Source organism: Somniosus microcephalus, chromosome 6 (genome assembly GCF_052327205.1).
Source record: "Somniosus microcephalus isolate GS21.2 chromosome 6, FLI_Smic_1.0, whole genome shotgun sequence".
In the NCBI taxonomy this organism is placed as follows: domain Eukaryota; kingdom Metazoa; phylum Chordata; class Chondrichthyes; order Squaliformes; family Somniosidae; genus Somniosus; species Somniosus microcephalus.
In genome coordinates, this window is record NC_140992.1 from 32117008 (window position 1) to 32140877 (window position 23870).

General features: G+C 46.4%; 1 protein-coding gene across 1 annotated transcript in view; it reads left to right on the forward strand.

The window, feature by feature from the left end:
- LOC147115586 (uncharacterized) overlaps positions 1–23870 on the forward strand; it is a 217811-nt gene that overhangs the window by 140887 nt on the left and 53054 nt on the right. The window contains exons 22-27 of the mRNA XM_085989605.1: positions 1009–1081; positions 6174–6280; positions 7689–7872; positions 11302–11364; positions 11722–11829; positions 19690–19908. Coding sequence (XP_085845731.1) covers positions 1009–1081; positions 6174–6280; positions 7689–7872; positions 11302–11364; positions 11722–11829; positions 19690–19908 — 754 coding nt within the window. The remainder of the gene's footprint in view (positions 1–1008; positions 1082–6173; positions 6281–7688; positions 7873–11301; positions 11365–11721; positions 11830–19689; positions 19909–23870) is intronic.

The following is a 23870-nucleotide window of genomic DNA, read 5'->3' on the forward strand; positions in this document are numbered from 1 at the left end:
GCATAAATTGTTAGAATTAATCCTAGGCCTAGAAATTCGGTGGGTTGCGCCACCAGCTAGCGCCTAAAGAGGGCACTCAGTGGCTTTAGCGCCACTGGCCACGCCTCCCGCGATATTTAGCTGGGGCGCTAATGGCGGCGTTAGCCTGTTGCGCTGCGCCGCCACCGATGACGTCATCGGTGTGCGCAGCGCCCCGCTACCGCCCCCGATCGTGATATTTGGCAGCGACCGCCTCTGTAGCGCCGTTCGCTAATCGCGCCCGGTTCACGGGGCCTACCTGTGGCGGCAGTGGCGCAAATTAAGGTGGAGGTGCGGGTCGGCCGTTTTTTCCGGCGGCCGCCTGCCAGCACCTCCGTCCCCGGCCTCCTGTTCTCCCCCCGCGGCATTGTCGGCTGTTTTCCGAGTGCCCGGCACTACTCCTCAGAGTCGGGCTCTTTTGCCGGCACTCGCGATCGCTCATCGTGCTGGTGCAGGCCCCTCCCCCTTAAGAATGGGAGGAAGGCCTGCAGTACCGCAGCGCGCCGTGCCGCAGTGTATGGCGCTGCGGCACGTTGCGCTGCGAAATTCAGTTTCAGCGCCCTAAGAGGGATGTGGAGCGCCTTGAGCCTCATCCCGTGTCCCTCTTGGGGCGCTCAAGCTGAATTTCCGGCGATCGCTGCTGCTCCGATCGCAGCGCAAAATCTGGCGCCCAGGCGAGCTTGGCGCCCCGTTTGCGGCTCCACCCAATTTCTTCCCCCTAGAGTCCATTACATTTGAGGATGAAAGTATAATTGCTGTGGAAGTGTTCTCCTAAAGTTGAGGTTAATGTATATTGTTGAGACAATATAGAGTTAGCTTTGATCTGTATCTAATCCATCTTATACCTGATATTAAAGGGGTTGGTGCTGATGGCTATTACGTTGCCCAGCACAAACACTCCTTAATTAGAGAATAAAATAAATAAATTGCCCCAAAACGAAACAAGGTTATGCTAGTTCTCAATCTGAATGTCATTATGTAACCCCACAGGGATCTCCTGGAAGGCAAGGCTCTCCAGGTGCACAGGGCCAGAAAGGAGAGCCATCTCAGGACGCTCATAAAGGTAATCCCTAATGTAAATAGAGGAAAGTGTTTGAACCAGAGTCCAGAAGTCTCTTACAATAGCAAAATATTGTGGATGCTGGAAATCTGAAATAACAGCCGAAAATGCTGGAAATACTCAGCAGGCCAGGCAGCATCCGTGGAGAGAGAAACAGAGTTAACGTTTCAGGTCTGGGACCCTTCATCAGAACTGGAAAAGGCTGGAGATGTAACAGATATTAAGCAGGTGCAGAGACGGGGGAGAGGGGGGTGGGGTTAGGAGGGGAGGAAGGAATTGAAAGAACATCCTGTGCTTATGTAAGAGGCAGGAAAGATAAAATGTTGCAAATGGGAATGGCAAAAATCATACAGCATGAAAAATGGGGGCAGGGATTATTGTCTGAAATGATTGAACTCCATGTTAAGTCCGGAAGGCTGTAAAGTGCCTAATCGAAAGATGAGGTGCTGTTCCTCGAGCTTACATTGAGCTTCATTGGAACAATGTATTAGGCCGAGGACAGAGAGATCAGAATGGAAGTGAAGCGGTGAATTAAGGTGACAAGCGACCGGAAGCTCAGGGTCACCCTTACGGACTGACTGGAGGTGTTCCGCAAAGCGGTCGCCCAATCTGTGTTTGATCTCCCCAATGTAGAGGAGACCACATCGTGAGCAGCGAATTCAGTATATAAAATTACAAGAAGTACAAGTAAATCGCTGTTTCACCTGGAAGGGATGTTTGGGGCCCTGGACAGTGGGAAGGGAGGAGGTAAAAGGGCATGTGTTGCATCTCCTGCACTTGCACGGGAAGGTGCCAGGCGAAGGAGAAGAGCTGTTAGGGGCGATTGAGGAGTGGACCAGGGTGTTGCGGAGGGAGCGGTCCCTTCGGAATGCTGAAAGAGGAGGTGAGGGGAAAATGTGTTTGGTGGTGGGATCACGTTGGAGGTGACGGAAATGGCGGAGGATGATCCGTTGAATGTGGAGGCTGGTGGGGTGAAAGGTGGGGACAAGGGGAACCCTATTGTGGTTCTGGGAGGAAGGGGAAGGGGTGAGAGCAGAAGTGCGGGAAATAGAACGGACACGGTCAAGGACCATGTCAACCACGGTAGAGGGGAATCCTCGGTTGAGGAAAAAGGAAGACATGTCAGAAGCACTTGTATGGAACGTGGCATCGTCAGAACAGACGCGGCGGAGATGGAGAAACTAGAAGAATGGAATAGAGTCCTTACAGGAAGCGGGGTGGGAGGAAGTGTAGTCCAGGTAGCTGTGGGAGTCAGTGGGCTTGTAGTGAATGTTTGTCGAAAGCCGATCGCCAGAAATGGAGATGGAGAAGTCAAGGAAGGGAAGAGTCGGAGATGGACCAAGTGAAGGTGAGGGAAGGGTGGAAATGGGAAGAAAAGTGAATGAACTTATCTAGTTCAGGGCGAGAGCAGGAAACGGCACCGATACAGGCATCGATGTACCGGAAAAAGAGGTGAGGGAGGGGACCTGAGTAGGACTGGAACAAATAATGTTCCACATATCCCATGAACAGGCAGGCATAGCTAGGGCCCATAGCAACACCTTTAAGTTGGAGGAAGTGAGTGGAGTCAGAGGAGAAGTTGTTCAATGTGAGAACAAGTTCAGCCAGGCGGAGGAGGGTGGTGGTGGATGGGGACTGGTTGGGCCTCTGTTCAAGGAAGAAACGGAGCGCCCGAAGGCCGTCCTGGTGGGGGATGGAGGTGTAAGACTGTCACTGACCTCATGTCCTCTAGAGATCTTCCCTCCATGCCGGCAACCTCATAGTCCCCCCACAGCCCGCTTCTACCTCCTTCCCAAGATCCACAAACAGGACTGTCCTGGTAGACCCATCGTTTCAGCCTGTTCTTGCCCCATGGAACTTATCTCTTCCTATTTCGACTCTATTTTTTCTCCCCTTGTCCGGTCTCTTCCCACCTACATTCGCAACTCTTCCGACGCCCTCCGCCACTTTAACAGTTTCCAGTTTCCTGGCTCCAACCGTCTCCTTTTCACCATGGGCATACAATCCCTCTACACCTCCATCCACCACCAGGACAGCCTGAGGGCGCTCCGCTTCTTCCTTGAACAGAGGCCCAACCAGTCCCCATCCACCACCACCCTCCTCCGCCTGGCTGAACTTGTTCTCACATTGAACAACTTCTCCTTTAACTCCACTCACTTCCTCCAACTTAAAGGTGTTGCTATGGGCCCTAGCTATGCCTGCCTGTTCATGGGATATGTGGAACATTATTTGTTCCAGTCCTACTCAGGTCCCCTCCCTCACCTCTTTTTCCGGTACATCGATGACTGTACCGGTGCCGTTTCCTGCTCTCGCCCTGAACTAGATAAGTTCATTCACTTTACTTCCCATTTCCACCCTTCCCTCACCTTTACATGGTCCATCTCCGACTCTTCCCTTCCCTTTCTTGACTTCTCCGTCTCCATTTCTGGCGATCGGCTTTCGACAAACATCCACTACAAGCCCACTGGCTCACACAGCTACTTGGACTACACTTCCTCCCACCCTGCTTCTTGTAAGGACTCTATTCCATTCTCCCAGTTTCTCCGTCTCCGCCGCGTCTGTTCTGACGATGCCACCTTCCATACCAGTGCTTCCTTTTTCCTCAACCAAGGATTCCCCTCTACTGTGGTTGACATGGCCCTTGACCGTGTCCGTTCCATTTGCGGCACTTCTGCTCTCACCCCTTCCCCTCCCTCCCAGAACCACGATAGTGTTCCCCTTGTCCTCACCTTTCACCCCACCAGCCTCCACATTCAACGGATCATCCTCCGCCATCTCCGCCACCTCCAACATGATCCCACCACCAAACACATCTTCCCCTCACCTCCCCTTTCAGCATTCCGAAGGGACCGCTCTCTCCGCGACACCCTGGTCCACTCCTCAATCACCCCTAACAGCCCTTCTCCTTCGCCCGGCACCTTCCCGTGCAAGTGCAGGAGATGCAACACCTGCCCTTTTACCTCCTCCCTTCCCACTGTCCAGGGCCCCAAACACCCCTTCCAGGTGAAACAGCGATTTACTTGTACTTCTTGCAATTTAACATACTGTATTCGCTGCTCACGATGTGGTCTCCTCTACATTGGGGAGACCAAACGCAGATTGGGCGACCGCTTTACGGAACACCTCCGTTCAGTCCGTAAGGGTGACCCTGAGCTTCCGGTCGCCTGTCACTTTAATTCACCACTTCACTCCCACTCTGATCTCTCCGTCCTCGGCCTATTACATTGTTCCAATGAAGCTCAATGTAAGCTCGAGGAACAGCACCTCATCTTTCGATTAGGCACTTTACAGCCTTCCGGACTCAATATCAAGTTCAGTAATTTCAGACAATAATCCCTGCCTCCATTTTTCATGCTGTATGATTTTGCCATTCCCATTTGCAACATTTTATCTTTCCTGCCTCTTACATAGCACAGGATGATCTTTCAATTCCTTCCTCTCCTCCTAACCTCCCCCTCGCCCTGTCTCTGCACCTGCTTGATATCTGTTACATCTCCAGCTTTTTCCAGTTCTGATGAAGGGTCCCAGACCTGAAACGTTAACTCTGTTTCTCTCTCCACGGATGCTGCCTGGCCTGCTGAGTATTTCCAGAATTTTCTGTTGTTATTCCAGAAGTCTCTCATTGAGACATCTTAAATAAATATATTGCTACAGATGTTGCAATCTGCATTGTAATGAATATTTGCAGTGTCCATTGCATTAGAGGATGGAAGTACAATTGCTGTGAAAGTGCTCTCCTAAAGCTGAGGTTAATGTACATTATTGAGACAACATAGGGTGAGCTTTAATCTGTACCTAATCCATGTCATACCTGATATTAAATGGCTTTATTCTCCAAAACTCTGCTGCCCGTGTCCTAACTCGTACCAAGTCCCATTCACCCATCTCTCCTGTGCTCGCTGACCTATATTGCCTCTCGGTTAAGCAGCGCCTCAATTTTAAAATTCTCATCCTTGTTTTCAAATCCCTCCATGGCCTCGCCCTTCCCTATCTCTGCACCCTCCTTCAGCCCTGCAACCCTCCGAGCTCTCTGCGCTCTTCCAATTCTGGCCTCTTGTGCATTCCTGATTTTAATCGCTCCACCATTGGTGGCTGTGCCTTCACCTGCCAATTCCCTAAAACTCTCCGTCTCTCTACCTCTCTTTCCTCCTTTTAAGACACTCCTTAAAACCTACCTCTTTGACCAAGCTGCCCTGATATCTGGCTCGGTGTCAAATTTTGTTTGACAATCGCTCCTGTGAAGCGCCTTGGGACATTTTACTACGTTAAAGGCACTATATAAATACAAGTTGTTGTTGTTGTTAGCCTCAGTTTATAGGATGTAATTTATTGGGAGTGAACTAATTGGTATAATTTTGAATAATTCATACAGTTTAAAGATTTTGAGCTAAGATTAAACGTTTGACTGCTTACCTTCCAAATAATTGCTGGATGTTTACAAAAGGGGGGAGGTTTAATATTTTATTTTTACATATTTATCAAAAGGTGGGTTTTAGTCATACTTGGGCAACGGTTGAGTGTTCCCCTGGCAAGGAACTTGGTGTACAAGTGTACAAATTCTGGATTTACAATTTGATTTGAAGGGTGGTGAGAAGATTTCACAAATGTTCTGTGGAATCAGAAGTGTGTGTTGTGAATCTGATACAAGAACCTCTTGAATTTAGCCCGGATGTAGAATGAAAGAGTAGCTGGCTGAGTATCTTAACTGTATAATGGAAGAGTTTCACTTTCTGAAATATATAATTAGCGGTGCAGACAATTACTTTGTAACATATGTAGGGCAGCAATAACTATAGAGAGAATGCACACAATTTGGGTAGCGAGCTGAGTTACAAGCGCCAACTGTGTGCGAGAGGCTGTGGATCATGTGTTCTGCAAAATCTGCTCTTGTCATAAAGAACTTTCCAATAAGATGAGAAGCTGCCTTGAAAGAAAAGAAACAACTTGCATTTATAGAGCGCCTTCTCACGTCTCACAGAAATGTAGCAAAGCGCTTCACATACAGTACAATGAATTACTTTTAAAGCGCAGTTACTGTTCCATAGATGATTGAGACAATAGACATTGAAATATTTTTGTATTTTCCTTCCAACAGGAGAGAAAGGAATCCCAGGTGATCCAGGGCCTGCAGGTGCTAGGGGAAGACTAGGTGAACCTGGTCAACATGGAAATCCAGGTCCTATCGGCCAGCGTGGAGAACCAGTGAGTATTGATCTTGTAAAATGTGAACTAGTTTGTGGTTGACACTGTTCTACTACCTGACCTACATTTTCATCATTATTGTAGTGAATGCAACCTCTGGTACACACCCCAGCCTCCTTGATGGTGAGATGCCCTGGGGCACCTTCCACAGGGTTCTCCTGATCTCCATTTGCACCATTTCTCTGGGTCTTCTGCCGCAGTTATGGCGGGAGATCGGGAGAACCCCTGAGTAAATTCTACCCCTTCAGGGTGGGGGGGCACAGAATGGTAGAAAGTCATGATAATGCATTGCTTCAGTATAAGTGTATCCTACTGGCCCCAAGGAACATTGTTGACTTTTTTTTAATTGCCAGTTTCCATTAGGTCCGTTTCAGCAGCGCAATCAATTGCATTACTGAAATTGGTCCTTTAAATGTTAAATCCTCTCACTGGTGACGGCTGGATGCCAGGGATGCACCATCATTCCTTGTTCCCATGTTCCTCGCACACAAATCACAGGAAACAAATCGTGTGGCATACTTCTCTCATTTGCATGTCATCATACTACACCCAACCATATATGGGTGGGTGCATTATACAACTATCTCCAAATGTAGCAGAAAATTGGATGGGTGGAAAAAGGAGCGGGGATCTGGTGTAACTGGGCCCTGGCCCAAAAACTACCCCCACTTGTCCAGATTATGGCATTTTTGTGCCACAGCAGGGGAGGAAATTAGGGGTCAGAGGCCATTTGGAGCACTGTCTGCAGTTCTGGTCACCTAATCATAAGGAAAGCATTATTACTCTGCAGAAGGTGCAGAGATGAACAACCAAGAGGATTCTGGGCACTGGGGGTTTAAAGTTAAGAGGCAAGCTGAGAAGATGAAAGATAGGAAACGTTGAGGTGATCTAATTGACATTTTCAAGACTATGAAGGGATTTGTTCAAAATTGAATCATGCGACCATCAGGGGACACGTTCAAAATGAGGACCTGGAAACTCCTGCTCCTCCTAGCCCCACAAAAGTAAAATGTTCCTTTTGGGCCTGTTATGGCTTCAATCCCCTTCCTTGCTGGGTTGGCCTGGTGGGAAACTCATTGCCGTTGCCTGCTCAAGCTGCCGAGTAAACATTGCAGTCGTATCCCAATGACACCATCGGGATCAGACATGCGTATGTTACAAAGGACCCCGGGAGCTTTGGACGGGTATCCTTGCCGCCTTCTCAGGAGAGCAGCTGAAAATCAGAACCTGTCAGATCCTGAAGGTTCTAGGACGGCTAAGTAACCCGGGAGATTTTAACTGCCCACCTGCCCAATTTCTGCCAGGCAGGTAGGGTTAAAATCACCCCCACTGCATTTTCTTTTTTTTAACCTGGCTTCTGAAGCTTGAAGTATCTCATTGTCTTTGATCATATTTAACTCTCTTACAGGGTGAAGCAAAGAATGGATTTCCAGGGGACAAAGGCTTACCTGGTCCTCCAGGACCTACAGCTTTCCCAGGACCACCTGGACCCTCAGGGGTGGGTTATCCCGGTCCAAAAGGCCAAAATGGTCCTGTGGGAGGTGAGGGTTTTCCAGGACCAAAGGGTGCTATAGGCCAAAGAGGCCAAAAAGGTAATGCAGCCTGAAAATATCCAACGTAGAATTCAACAAACATTTTCAACTATTACACTATAAAAGTCATACAAAGATAAATTTTTAAAAGGAAGATAATGTAACACAGGGCTGTAACCCTTACTGTAATGCAGTGCGGGCCAGTAACTCTCATTTTATTGTAATACAAAATTGTAATCGTACTGCAATGTAGTATAGGTTTGTGAAACTGCAGGACTATAAATCCATTACCCCTCCTCATTGGAAGGATGAACTCCTGTTCTGTATCTCTGTGGGTGAAATGAAGTTAATGGCCTAGAAATTGAATATGGCCACAAAACATGCAATGTTAAAGCCCAACGATGCTAAGCTGCACCAGGACAAAATGGTCTAGGTAGCACGCAAAATTCGTGCTCAGTCCGCATTAACATGATTATAATCTTGATCTCAGCGCTAAAACCGCTGCTCATTGGCTTACCGCTCAACAGGTGGGCCAATATCAGGTCCAGTCTAATTCCCAGTCATGTTTGGCACAGGCTTTATTCAGTACTTAAAGGGGAGGTGCATTGATGCTACAGCACCTCATTGTCAATCCAGTTCGAACTCCACCTGCAAGCAGACGGCAATGGAAGCAGATGGCTGAGCCTCAGCACAGGGAGAGAACCCAAAGCTTCTCAGATGCGGCTCATGAGGCACTGGTGGTGGCCGTGGAGAGGAGGCGGGCTCTCCTCTTCCCACAGACTGGCAGGAAGCCCACGCCACATACCTGTTGAAGGCTCTGGCATAAAGGCACAAGAGTCGGGTTAAGCTCAGGGGAGGGGGGCAGGAAGGGAGAAATGTATGCATACAGCATGATTAGCTGCAAATGCGATACGCTTGTAGGATGAGGGGGAAGTGGGATGTGAGAAGGAGGAGTAGGGATGAACATACCGTTGTTGTCCCCAAGGGGGTCAACGTCGCCGGTGGCCACGACACCCACCACCTGGCACCCAATAATCTGCAGCACTCCATTCTCCAGTGCAGACAGTGGTTGGGTGTCGGCTTGTCCCCTGCCTGTGTGCTCCTGCTCCCTCCTGTTGTGCGCCACCTTGGCCTGCAAGAGAAAGGAAATTGTGTGAGTGAGTGTGGGGCAATGTGTTTGGGTGATGTGCCTGCCATTGTTGAATAGCTGTGATTGTGTGCAAGTCGTGAGATGTGTGTGCAAGTTGTGAGATGTGGGTATGAGTATTGGTAGGCAGAGATTGTTAGTAGGTGAGTGCTGTGGGTGTGGTGCTTTGGGCAGTGTGTGAAGATTGTGGTAAAGTTGGTGGTATGTAGCATTTGTTGAAGCATTCACTCACCCTGACCACCCAAGTGAGGTCATTAGATTTCTTCCTGCACTGTGTGTGGGTCCGGGGGACCACAGTGCTGCCTGAGACGTGCTGTGTTACCTCCCTCCACGTGGTGCAGAAGACTTCTGACGAAGGCCTCCTGCCACTTGTTGGGTAGTCTGTCTCTCCTCAGTGAAAACCAATGCCTCCAATGCTTCACCGGAGAATCTGCAGGCTCTCTCCCTGGGGCGTGGACCTGCCATGAGCACACCTGGTTCAGTCCTCCGGCTTCTTCTCCTTGTTCGGCTTCTGCTTGCTGAGGCAGCTGCATAGCCAGCAATGCTGAGAATGAGGTGCTGTAGCATCAGTTAACCTCCCCTTTAAGTAGTGAAAAAAGTCTGTGGCAATGATGAGTTGTGATTAGACTGCACCCGATATTGGTCTACCCTTTAAATCTAATGCCAATGAGCTTGGGTTTTAAGACTTGATGTAGGACTCCAATCAGTTTATTGAGCAGTGAGCATGAATTTTTCGTGCAGTCTGAAGCATTTGCGCCTGACAACGCCCATTCCTTGGCTATAACAAATTTCTAGCCCACTGTTTATAAATACATTGGGCCTGAATTTGCAGTGGGTATGATGACGTACTCTGAGAGTACGCCATTATACCGCCTTTGAAATGGACAACAAGTTCGAGATTTCCGCATGCACTTGCACATGTGCTAAATCCCGAACTTGCAATCTGTCAGCGTATGGGTTGACAGTTCATTCGCACAGCCAAAGAAAAAACAATTGCTGGTGCAGAGTTGGGCTATATGCCTACCAGCTGCCCAGCAATTGCATACGGAAATTTTACGGTTGATGCAAACAGGCACAGGGCCTGTTTGCATCAGTGTAAGGGGATACGTCAGGCATATTTTAACCATTTTCATCTCGGAAATTGGATTGTTTAATTGTATCAAATGAGTGTTTCTTGTTTCTGCAAAGGTTGGAGTTTTAATGATGTTGATAATTATTATCAGCAAAATTAAATTTTTACTAACAGAACTAAGATGCAGTGAAGTTGGTGGAATGAAACCAATAAGGAATTAAATTCCAATCCTGTAAAGTAATGGTAATTAAACCTGGTTATGGGATTCCCTTCGTAAATGATGTAAAATCTAAATCTGTTTCCTGATTGGAGGACCAGGCCCATGTGATCCCAGGTACGCTTCTGCACAGGCTGCGGCCCTGGGATCCGTGGGCCATTACGCTGCCCTCCATTATGCAGCGTCAGAGATCAAGTTCACGGAGGAGGACCCCCATCAGGCAGGTGCATATTCTTTTCACAGTTCCGTGGCGTACTCCGGCGCTACGCTGCAGACCACAACTTTTAGGTGTGGGATCAAACTTATTCAGTTAGACAGAAATATTCTTTGGCCTGATCTTGATTTAGTTGACTGGGTTACCACACTTTGATAGAACCTGATACTTTACCTTTGAATTTTAGATGATGTGCAAATATGGATTATTACTCAAGTGCATGATCATAATCATATTGGCCCATCTCCAACAAGAGCATCAACGTGAGGACATTATCACCGCCAGGCTCCCCTCCAGGTCACACACCACCCTGATGTGGACTTAAATCCGTCATTCCTTGACCATTGATGGGTCAACATCCTGGAATTACCTACCTGACCTCATTGTGGGAGCACCATCACCACATGCCAGGACCAGTCACGGATGAAACAGCTGAATGCCAGAGAAGTGAGAGCAACTGCCCTGGACGTGAAAGCAGTAGTCCACTGAATATGGCATCAAGGAGCCCTAGAAACACTTCCTGGCGAGCGGGTTGCAGAGCGAGTGCAAAGCGCACCGCAGGCCCAGATTTCAGACCCGGGTTATTTTAACTCCTTGGAAAGATCAAATACTTTCACATTTCTTTTCATGTGTAAAGTTCTTAATCCATATAGAACTCTTACCTACAGAATCCTGATTAAGCATAGTCTGAATTGGACGGGATTATCAACTTCGGATTGTATTATGACGTACTTTTTAATGTTATTTGAACCAACATTTGTAAGCTGTGACTAATTACTACAGCAAAGCGATTATATATTAAATTCATTATTCATAAACATGTTTTTCTTCTCCTGCAGGTGATTCTGTGTGTCCATCAAGCCCGGGTCCAGAAGGTCCGAAAGGAATGCCAGGGCCTCCAGGTGTTCAGCTTTAAATAAGTTCAGCAGCACTATTGTACTTCAGAACAAGTGGCTATGAAATTCTTGAACTAGTTATTTAAGAGTTGTTAACTGGAGGGATGGACAGCTCTAGCATAATGAATGGCACAGTGGTTGACATATTCAAAAGCAAGAAAATGGACAACGTACTGGGATAAAGTTTTGAGATCCATCTCAAACTCTTGGTCATCTGTCCACTATTCTCAATGTATTATACACAAGAAAAACAAATCAATATAACATTTACCTATTTACCAGTTCATAACTTCTGTTATTGCTGCTCTTCAGGTTTACATTGTGTGCCTGTCGTAATTCACCCATTCTCTTTCCCTTCCTTAGGGCCAATAGGTTCTCCAGGGATTCTTGGCAGACCAGGTCAAATCGGCTTTGATGGGTTTAAAGGTCTTAAAGGTGAACCAGGTCTGATGGCATACCCTGGACCATCAGGTGGGAATAGAAAGGAACTTGGCATATCAATCTAGATAATTATTGTTACGGGTGTTCTAAGAACCCTGATTGTTTCTGAGTTGCAACTTACCATATGGTTTCTCTATGTAAATGGGCAATGTTGGCCAGTTTTGTCACTGAGTTTGTTTTTTTTGGATTCAAGGTGCTGAACAGTCTGATGTATATGCAGATAAAGGAAGCAATTTACAACTGCATTATAGATTTCCAGGTTCTAACTGTTTGGACAATAGCTCCCCTCATACCCCAGCTTGTAAACGCACTGTGTGATGTAGTTCTGAACCATTCACACCAATAATGTCCCATGTACGACTCTTGGCTTGTGCTGTATCAGTTGATCTAAAACAGAGCAGGAATGGAAAACTACAATTGGCTTTAATTTTCTCCAGCCCTCTCTCTTGCACTCTTTCGCTTTCTGTTTCACTATTGCTATCTGTCTCAATCTTTCTTGTCTCACCTTTCTTTACCAATACTACTATGGTCATTGCTCATCCGAATGTTCCTCATGTGCTCCAAATATGCTACAGGTTGAGCGTCCTGAATCCGGCAACCTTGGGACCAAGGCCGAGCTGGTTTTCGAGTTTTTCCGGACTTTGGAACGTGTTTCTGATGCCTGAAGTCCGGAAATATCACAACCTGGGCTCGAGCGTTTCGGGACTTTGGACATCAGAAACACGTTCCGAGTCCGGAAATGCCTGGGCCGCTCCGCGTAGCGCTGACGCGTTTCTCCGCCCCTCCCCTTCTGTTAAAGGGGAGGGACGCTGCGAGCTCTGCAGACCATCCGATGGCCCACACTAGGCCACCAGGGCGGCGTGGTGCCGTGGCCGCAGCCTGGCGGAGACACTTAGTGGAGCTGTGCAAGATTAAGGAGGATAAAACACAACACTAAAGTTTTATTGCATCACTCGCATTTTTCATAGGATTTTTCAAAAAAAGACAACAAAAGTTAATGGCTTTTTGAAGTGCAGGTTGAGCGTCCAAAATCCAGAGTTCCGGATTCCGGAACATTTTACGGATTCCAGACGACCCTTCCACCAATTGTCCCGGAGTCCGGATTCCGGAACTCCAGATTTTGGACGCTCAACCTGTATCTAAATCTCACTGTGCTTTTCCCAACTGCTACTACCCTGCTCCAAATATGCCATCCTACACGCTCCTCCTCCACACTGCATCCTTACTCCATAAATCCAAGACTTGTCACACAGTCTCCTACACTGACCCATTTTTCCAAAGACCAAAAGCTGTCTCACTTACTTCCCTCAGTTTTTCTTTCCTCAACAATCTATCAGCTTTCCAATCCCAAGTTCAGCACCCTTTAAACATTACTTCTTATCTGTTCTCCTACTCTTTTCAAACTTAAAGGTGGTCTGTCCTAAGGACATTGGTTCCTCAGTTTAGAGTCATAGAGAGTCATAGAGTTATACAGCACAGAAAGAGGCCCTTCGGCCCATCGTGTCCGCGCCGGCCATCAAGACCTGTCTATTCTAATCCCATTTTCCAGCACTTGGTCCATAGCCTTGTATGCTATGGCGTTTCAAGTGCTCATCTAAATGCTTCTTGAATGTTGTGAGGGTTCCTGCCTCTACCACCCTTTCAGGCAGTGAGTTCCAGATTCCAACCACCCTCTGGGTGAAAAAGTTTTTCCTCAAATCCCGTCTAAACCTCCTGCCCCTTACCTTGAAACTATGCCCCCTGGTTATTGACCACTCTACTAAGGGGAAAAGTTCCTTTCTATCTACCCTATCTATGCCTCTCATAATTTTGTACACCTCAATCAGGTCCCCCCTCAGCCTTCTCTGCTCTAAGGAAAACAACCCCAGCCTGTCCAGTCTCTCTTCATGGCTGAAGTGCTCCAGCCCAGGTAACATCCTGGTGAATCTCCTCTGCACCCTCTCCAATGCAATCACATCTTCCTATAGTGTGGCGACCAGAACTGCACACAGTATTCCAGCTGTGGCCTAACTTAGCATTTTGTACAGCTCCATCATAACCTCTTGCCTTCATTAGCCGAGGCATAGAATATAAGTATCCCATATGCCTTCTTAACCACCTTATCTACCGGTCCTGCTGCCCTCAGGGATCTATGTACATGCACACCAAGGTCCCTCTGATCCTCTAGGGTCTTTCCATTCATTGTGTATTCCCTTGCCTTGTTAGTTCTCCCAAAATGCATCACCTCACACTTTTCAGGGTTAAATTCCATTTGCCACTGTTCTGCCCATCTGACCAACCCGTCTATATCGTCCTGTAGTCTGAGGCTTCCCTCCTCACTATTTACCACTCCACCAATTTTCGTGTCATCTGCGAACTTACTGATCATACCTCCTACATTCATATCTAAATCATTAATGTACACTACAAACAGCAAGGGACCCAGCACCGATCCCTGCGGTACACCACTGGACACAGGCTTCTAGTCACAAAAACAACCTTTGACCATTACCCTCTGCCTCCTGCCACTAAGCCAATTTTGGATCCAATGTGCCAAATTGCCCTGGATCCCATGGGCTCTTACCTTCTTGACCAGCCTCCCATGCGAGACTTTGTCAAAACCCTTACTGAAGCCCATGTAGACTACATCAACTGCACTACCCTCATCCACACACCTAGTCACCCCCTCGAAAAATTTAATCAAATTGGTTAGACATAATCTCCCCCTGACAAAGCCATGCTGACCATCCTTGATTAATCCTTGCCTCTCCAAGTGGAGACTAGTTCTGTCCCTCAGAATTTTTTCCAATAATTTCCCTACCACTGATGTTAGGCTCACTGACCTGTAATTCCCTGGTTTATCCCTACTACCCTTCTTGAATAATGGTACTACGTTAGCTGTCCTCCAGTCCTCTGGCACCTCCCCTGTGGCCAGAGAGGTTCTGAAAATTTGTGTCAGAGCCCCTGCAATCTCCTCCCTTGCCTCACACAGCAGCCTGGGATATATCTCGTCTGGGCCTGGGGATTTATCCATTTTTAAGCCCGTTAAACTGCTAGTACCTCCTCCCTCTCAATGCTAATTTGTTCAAGTATATCACAATCCCCCTGTCTGATTTCTGTGCCTATATCGTCCTTCTCCATAGTGAACACAAATGCAAAATATTCATTTAAAACCTCACCTACATCTTCTGGCTCTACACATAGATTGCCACTTTGGTCCTTAATGGGCCTTACTCTTTCCCTGGTTATCCTCTTGCCCTTAATATACTTATAAAACACCTTGGGATTTTCCTTTATTTTGCCCGCCAGTGTTTTTTCATGCCCCCTCTTCGCTCTCCTAATTTCTTTTTTAAGTACCCCCCTGCACTTTCTATACTCCTCTAGGGCTTCCACTGTTTTTAGTCCTTTGTATCTGCCAAAAGCCTCCCTTTTTTTCCTAATCCATTCTTGTATATCCCTTGACATGCAGGGTTCACTGGACTTGTTGGTCCCACCCTTGACCTTTATGGGAACGTGTTGGCGCTGTACTCTCTCTATTTCCTTTCTGAATGACTCCCACTGCTCTGATGTGGATTTTCCTACAAGTAGCTAATCCCAGTCCACTTTGACCAGATCCTGCCTTATCATATTAAAATCGGCCTTCCCCCAATTTAGAACCTTTATTTCCGGTCCATCTTTGTCCTTTTCCATGGCTACCTTAAATCTCACCGAATTATGGTCACTGTCACCAAAATGCTCTCCTACTGACACTCCTACCACTTGCCCAGCTATATTCCCTAGAATTAGGTCCAGTACCACCCCCTCTCTTGTAGGACTTTCTACATGCTGGCTCAAAAAGCTCTCCTAGATTCACTTTAAGAATTCCGCACCCTCTAAGCCTTTCACACTCTGACTATCCCAGTTAATATTGGGGAAGTTGAAATCCCCTACTATTATTACCCTATTATTTCTACACTTCTCTGAGATTTGCCTACATATCTGTTCCTCTATCTCCCCCTGACTGTTTGGGGGCCTATAGTACACTCCTAGCAAAGTTTTTAAGTTCTACCCATACGGCCTCATTTGAGGAACCTGCTAAGATATCGTCCCTCCTTACTGCAGTAATTGACTCCTTGATTAATATTGCGACACGCCCTCCTCTTTTACACACCGCTCTGTCTCGCCTGAAGATTCTATACCCCGGAATATTGAGCTGCCAGTCCTGCCCCTCCCTCAACCATGTCTCTGTGATAGCAACAATATCACACTCTCATGTGTTCATCAACACCTTCAATTCATCTGCCTTACTCGCAAGACTCCTTGCATTAAAATAAATGCTATCCAGCCTTGCCATACTCCCTTGTGCCGTTACATATTTGCTCTGCCTTCCAGGCTGACTTGTTTTTTCCTCTATATTTGGCTGTGCATCATCCCCTACTATAGCTCCACTCCGTATCCCATCCCCCTGCCAAATTAGTTTAAACCCCCCCCAACAGTACTAGCAAACCTCCCCGCAAGGATGTTGGTCCCGTTCCGGTTCAGGTGCAACCCGTCCGACTTGTACAGGTCACACCTTCCCCAGAAACAGACCCAGTGATCCAGGAAACTAAAGCCCTCCCTCCTGTACCAACTCTTTAGCCACGCATTCATCTGCTCTATCCTCCTATTCCTATACTCACTAGCACGTGGCACCGGGAGTAATCCAGAGATTACAACCTTTGAGGTTCTACTTTTTAATCTGCTACCTAGCTCCCTAAATTCTTGTTGCAGGACCTCATCCCTCTTTCTACCCATGTCGTTGGTACCAATAAGAACCACGACCTCTGACTGTTCACCCTCCCCTTCAGAATGCCCTGCAGCCGTTCAGTGACATCCTTGACCCTGGCACTGGGGAGGCAACATACCATCCTGGAGTCATGTCTGCTGCCGCAGAGATGCCTGTCTGCACCCCTCACTATTGAGTCTCCTACCACTATTGCCCTTCCACTCTTACTCCTCCCCCCTTGTGCAGCTGAGCCACTCACAGTGCTGTGAACTTGGCTCTGGCTGCACCCCCCAGAGAAACTGTCACTTCCACCGTTTTCCAACATAGAAAAACGGTTGTTGAGTGAGCTGCACTCTTGGACTTTCCTGACTACCTGCCTGCCCCTCTTCTTCTGACTGGTGGTCACCCATTTCCTCTCTGACTGCACGTTCTTAAGATGCGGGGTGACCACGTCGAAAAACATGCTGTCCACGTAAGTCAGCCTCACAGATACACCGCAGTGCCTCCAGCTGACGCTTGAGCTCCGAAAACCCGATCTCAAGTTGGCCAAACCGTTGGCACTTACTGCACATGTGGTCATCCTGACTGCAAGAAGCATCTAGGAATTCCCACATGCTGCAGGCCGTGCAATGCACGGGACGGAGGTCCCCTGCCATACTTCCTTTAACCTTGTTTTATTTATGAATTAATTAGTTAAAGATTTTATTCAATCGATAATTTAGGCTTATTGCTTGATTTTTTTAGTTACTTTAATTTATTAATTTAATAAGTACTAGCAAGTTACAGTTTCTCAGCTCTTAACTTAACCCCCTTCCCTAAATTCGAGAGCAAAAAATGCTGTAATACTCACCAACCAATCACCTACCTGCTCTCCTGTGATGTGACTCTTTGATGTTGTTTTTGATTCAGAGCCTCGCCGCTGCATTAATTCAGGCCCGCTCCCGGGCCGCTCTTTATCCTCTCACCGCTGCCGCTGCTTTAATTCAGGTCCGCTCCCGGGCCGCTCTTTATCCTCTCACCGCTGCCGCTGCTTTAATTCAGCTCTGCTCTTGGGCCGCTCTTTATCCTCTCGCTGCTGCCACAGCTTAGTTTGATTTCTCTATTTAAAAAATATAAATAAGTGGCTAGAAAAAGGAAAAATCAGCCACTGATTTACTATTTAGTGACCCTTGCTTGCATATGTTTGTACATTGGATGAGGACAGGCTCGGGGTTGATCATATTAGCTCGATACCTACACTGAAGAAGGGGTGTTTAAGTGAGGTACTGAAGAGCTGTCAGCACCTGTGAAAGCATTCTCCAGCATTTATAGAAGAGGAGAAAATTAGAGGAAGAAGAGTTGTCAGAAATATAAAGATATCAGCCTAGATATTACTGTTTGTGATAATGGCCCGGATTTTGCGGACAGTGGCGAAGTGACGGCGCTCACCGCTGACCTCGAAGAAAGCTGCCCACAAAGATCTAGCGATCTCTGTGGCATGGATTTTACCTTTCCCAGCGTTAATTTCAGTCTGGCACCACCTATAGGGGATCTCCAGCATTCAGCTTCAGTGATGTCATCAAGCAGGCTAAGCAGCCAATCACACTGAAGAATTCTTATAGACAGCAAACCAGGAAGTAAAATGCACTGATTATCCTTCACTTTTTAATCATTTTACAGATAGTGAAATAAAGATTAGGACATACACATGGGATTAATATAGAAGTTGAAATATCATTACCAAACTTAATTTTTTTAATTACTTTAAAAATCATGGAATTTTTATCATAATGGAGAAATTTGACATTTCACAAATATACAATTAGTTTTTCAGGACCAGAGAGGTTGTTCAGCAGTAATTATGACTTAATACACTGTTAAAAACCCAGTTACACCTCATTCAACAAAACTTAACTTTTTTAAGGGTTTTAAAATCATGAATAGTGCATAAAAAGTGGAAGTTCACGTCAATTCAGTGATTCAATTGATTTCCATCTGCGTGGACTGCAACAGTGTACCCTGTGAAGGAATAGGTCATCACTGACAGCAACTTCAGGATTTCCGCATTTAAATCCAGAAGTGGCTATCAGTTTTACAGGGTAATGACAGTGAATGCTGACAGTTTCGCTGTCATTGCAACCGCAAATTCCAGGCCAATAGCATATGAATGCTTAATGTGTTATTATGAAAGAAAGAAAGAAAGAAAGACTTGCATTTACAGGAAACTTTGTGCTATCCGGCACCGACGGGACCGAGCTGTTGCCGTTCCCTCAAAACTGCCAGACACACCAGCATTAATGTTGAAACATACGGAGCTTTTCATCTCCGTATCTGACAACAAACACTGTTGCTTAGCAACAGCTTCTAAACAGTCGGCCCGTACCTTGGAAGCGTCTCTGTAGCTTAGCAACAGCTTCAGAGAGACTTTCCAGAGCCTGACTGTGGAAAAGAAAGGCACGAGAAGAAAAAAAACCTAACAAAACGGCTCCTGATTTTTGCCGGTGGCTCGAGCTTGCCGGACACTTAGCCTCTGGGTAACACAAAGTTTCCTGTATATAGCTCCTTTCATTATCTCAGGACCTTCCAAAACAGCCAATTGAAGTGTAATCACTGTTGCACTGTATTCCTCTATCAACTGTTTTAACAAAGGCATTAACCCATTTAAAAAATGGGGTAATTGGTCCATTGAAATAGTGGACAGAAGAATGCACTTGTTAGCCTATAATGTATCATGGTTGTGGTTATGTTGGTTCTACAAAATAAGAGTTGCTGATGATTTTTGACGTATATTTGCACAAAAATGTAGCAGTTTTTGGGAAGGGTAGTAGCACTTAGGAAGAGAGCAGTCAGATTTGGAAAGATTAACAACATTTGAGAAGGGAGCAGCAAAGGGCTAAGGAAGACTAGTAACAACCAGGATGGTGCAAGTGGATACTTTGAGAAGATAATGGCAGTCCAGAGGTCACAGTAGTGAGCTTAGCCAAAACAGTGCTACCGGGGACGCTTGTGACAATGACACCTGAGAGGGTCGCAGGACTATTCAGGAAAGGCAGTGATAGGTGTGAGGGAAGCATCAGACAATAATACAATACGGTCTAGTGGATCTGTTTTTTTTAGCCTTAGTTCTTAGCTTGTCAACAGTTCCTGGGAACAATGCAGCTAACTTGCAGCTTCATACCTTTGTTCAGGTTTTCAAGGATCATATGGTGCCCCAGGTTGTCAGGGACCTCCTGGAACTTCTGAAGATGGAGCTAAAGGCTTACCGGGGCTTCCAGGTACTCTGGGAGAGAAAGGTCCACCTGGTGATTCATCTGAAGGTCCTCCAGGGGCCCCAGGACAAATTGGAAGAAGAGGCTCAACAGGTGCAAGAGGAGATACCGGAGATACAGACTCTCCAGGAAGCCGAGGTATCTTTCAAAGCCCATTTCTTTTTTTATTTTCTACTAATCATTTTGCTCTGAGGGTAATTAATTAATTTTTAAATGCTTATATTGGAGTTTGATGTTTTGAATTTTTTTTTTACTGTATCCCTATTTGGAAACTGACTTTGATAGCACTTTGCATCTTCAGTTCAATACAGTATAGGATAGAGGCCCAGTAATCTCTGATTTGCAATGGGATTGTTGACTATAGGGATATCATCTGTGGACAATATTCTACATTTATGGTGCAATTGGAGAAGCATTTTCTACACAAAATGTCTACTTAAAGCTTGGCTCTGATTATCAGGTTTAAAGCATTGAAAACTGTGAAAAGAAAACGAACTCAGACAACAGTAATTGTACTAAGGACTCCTTTTGATGATCTGTGATATTATATGGCAACTCCGGTGACTCTCTTTATGTTAAATGAATCATTAAATTTACAGTTTTAAATGTTTAATTCATTAATGTGTAACCGCCTCATAGAGCATCTCCCTCAGAAAACCACCTTCCCCTTTTTGTTCCAATTCAGCAGGTGTGTTGGACAGGTTAGTGAGCAGGACAGCAGGTCATGTGCCAGCCTGAATCACACAACAGCAGACTGCAGTCTGCCTTCACCTGCATAAGACAAAAGAGCCCACTACATTCTACACATAGTGGCATTAAATTGCTAGCAAACAACCCTCTTCATGGAGAGTTATACATCATTACACTTGGTAGAATCACAGAATCACAGAAACCCCACAGTGCAGATAGGGGCCATTTCGGCCCATCGAGCCTGCACCGACACATATCCCACCCGATCCCCGTAACCCCTACACCAACACATATCCCACCCTATCCCCGTAACCCCACGTATTTAATCCCCCTAACACTAAGGGTCAATTTTATCATAGCCAATCAACCTAAGAATATACATTTGTATTACCATTTAAAGAATGAGAGAGGTGAACTCTAAATCACGATGGATATTCACTTAAAACTATATTTTCAGTTTTACATGGGTTATTCCTATCATGCTGTAAATCTAATTTTAAAAGCACAATTCATCAGATGGGGTTCCTTCCTTGTGCTGTCTTGCCAAAGATCATAGCCCGAGCTATGGAGAGGGAGAGAGGACTCGAGTAAACTTGTCTACAATTCTTGGGTTCATCTCTTTGCTTTAGAATGCTTGAATAAAGGCCTATTTAGCATCTTATTTCCTGGCCATTCTTCATTGGTGGATAGGCTAATTAGTATCTTATGACAAAGAGTAAATTTAAAGGGGGAGAAATTCGGTATCGCCCCGTTTGGGGTGCAATTATCGGCCGGGCGCAAAGTTTAGCGCCTGGTGCTAATTATCGCCTCTGACTGCAAACTTGGCCTCTATCACCCTGGAGGTGATTTGAACGCTAAATCAGGCGCTACACACCTCTCTTAAGGCGCTAACGCCGAGGAGCGAGGCGCTACCTCAGAGCGCTGGCGAAGCTCATGTGATGTCAGTTAACAATGGAACACAGACACACTGGCGCCGGCCAGTTCTTAAAGGGGATGGTCGATCTTGATTTTCAGCCACACCCTGCTCATTGCAGCCTTGAATCTCGGCCTGGAGAGACCTGTACATCAATTCTGCTGGAAAGAACAATGGAGAGGCCCAGGGAAAGAGCTCAGAGTGCAGCCCCCACAGTCTCTTCTAAATCAATGCAAGGAAGGTCAAATCAAAATGAACCTGCAAAGTGCTGCTCAGCACCCAAAACTCCTTCACACAGCGTTGAATCTCTCCAGAATTCTCTCTCTCTCAGAATGCGTGGTGCAAAAATGTCGCAGACAAAAAAAGGCAGGAAGAGGCTGCCTTTAAATAGCACTCCCCCAGTCCTTTCCCGACTGCAAAACACTCCCCTCTACCTGTTGTTGCTAGCGGCAGGTGGAAAGGCGGGGGGCACCACTCAATATCCGGTCCGGGGCGCTACCGGGGCGTTGCACATTCGACTGACGTCATGATCTGCGGGCGCAGGAGATCGTGGCGATAGTGTTTAGCGCCGCTGCAAAATGTCTGGTCAATTTTGCGAGCAGCGCAAACATTGCCGTGCCCGGGTGCTGGTTGCTTTGCGCCCTGTTAGGGCGCTAACGGGAGGCGCTAATCAGCTGAATTTTTCCCCCAAAATATTTATTGGCCATTTTCAAATCTGGTTCTTATAATCTTAATGCTAGCTTTCTGTAGCATTTTGCAGTCTTGCTTTTTTCACCTCTTGCCATTTCCATCTAGACATTACAAATGCTAATATCATTCAGAATTGAGATTCCAATTTGAGTTAATTGGACGGAACAAGAATACTCTCAAGGGTTGTACTTCCTCCATGCAATATTTTTAGTACACTGATTAATGCATTTACATTAAGTTCCTATACGCACTATTATAACAAATACACTAACACATTTAGGTTGTGCTAATGATTTTGTTAAAATGGAACACACAGGAATTTAACCAGTGCACTAAAATATCACAATGAGGAATTTCTATGTGGACTAAAAACAGAAAATGCTGGAAATACTCAGGAGGTCAGGCAGCATCTGTGGAGAGAGAAACAGAGTTAATGTTTCAGGTCGATGACCTTTCGTCAAAACTGGAAGAGTTAGAGATATAATAGGTTTCAAGCAAGTGCAGAGGCAGGGAAAGGGGGGAAGAGGAGGAAAGCACAAAAGGCATCGAGGGACATGGGGAGAGAGCGGGGATATGGTATTGAGATAGAGGATCAGCCATGATCATATTGAATGGCGGAGCAGGCTCAAATGGCCGAATGGCCTACTCTTGCTCCTATTTTTCTATGTTTCTGGGTCTGTGATAGGGTGGAAGGCAGGAGAGATTAAATGACGAAAGAGATGATTGTACAAGGCAGGAGGAGATGGTAATGGGACAAGTAAAGAAACAAAAGATGGGTCTAGAAGAGCTGTAAATGGGAATATCAGAATCATCAGCAGCTGCCATCTGAAAAAATGGGGGCAGAGCTTATGGTCTGAAATTGTTGAACTCGATGTTGAGTCCAGAAGGATGTAAAGTGCCTAATCGAAAGATGAGGTGCTGTTCCTCGAGCTTACGTTGTGCTTCATTGGAACAGTGTAGATGGCTGAGGACAGAGAGGTCAGAGTGGGAGTGGAGCGGAGAATTAAAGTGACAGGTGAGTGGAAGCTTTGAGTCATGCTTGTGGACTGAACGGAGGTGTTCCGCAAAGCGGTCACCCAATCTGCGCTTGGTCTCCCCAATGTAGAGGAGACCGTATCGTGAGCAGCGAATACAGTATACTAAATTGAAAGGCTGATTCGCCTGAAAGGAGTGTTTGGGGGCCTTGGACAGTGGGAAGGGAGGAGGTAAAAGGGCAGGTATTGCATCTCCTACGTTTGCACAGGAAGGTGCCATACAGAGGGGAGAGGGTGTTGGGGCGATTGAGGAGTAGACTTGGTGGTCACGGAGGGAGCGGTCCCTTCGGAATGCTGAAAGAGGAGGGGAAGATGTGTTTGGATGTGGGATTATGCTGGAGATGGCGGAGGATGATCCGTTGAATGTGGAGGCTGGTGGGGTGAAAGGTGAGGACAAGGGGAACCCTATCAGGGTTTTTGAGAGCACAAGTGCAGGAAATGGAACGGACTCAGTTGAGGGCCCTGTCGACCATGGTAGAGGGGAATCCTCGGTTGAGGAATAAGGAAGCCATATCGGAAGCACTAGTATGGAAGGTGGCATCGTCAGAGCAGATGCGACGGAGATGGAGAAACTGGGAGAATGGAATAGAGTCCTTTGTGGATCTGACTAGATTTATTACTTTATATTGCTTACAGGAAACTAATGGTAAATGTGTGTAAATTTGTCTGCCCTGACTGAAATTCTCCTGTGGGGTGCATTTACCTTAAAACAATTTAATGCCTGCGCCAAGATAGCAGAGAGAAGAACTTTAAATGTTCCCGCAGTGGATTTT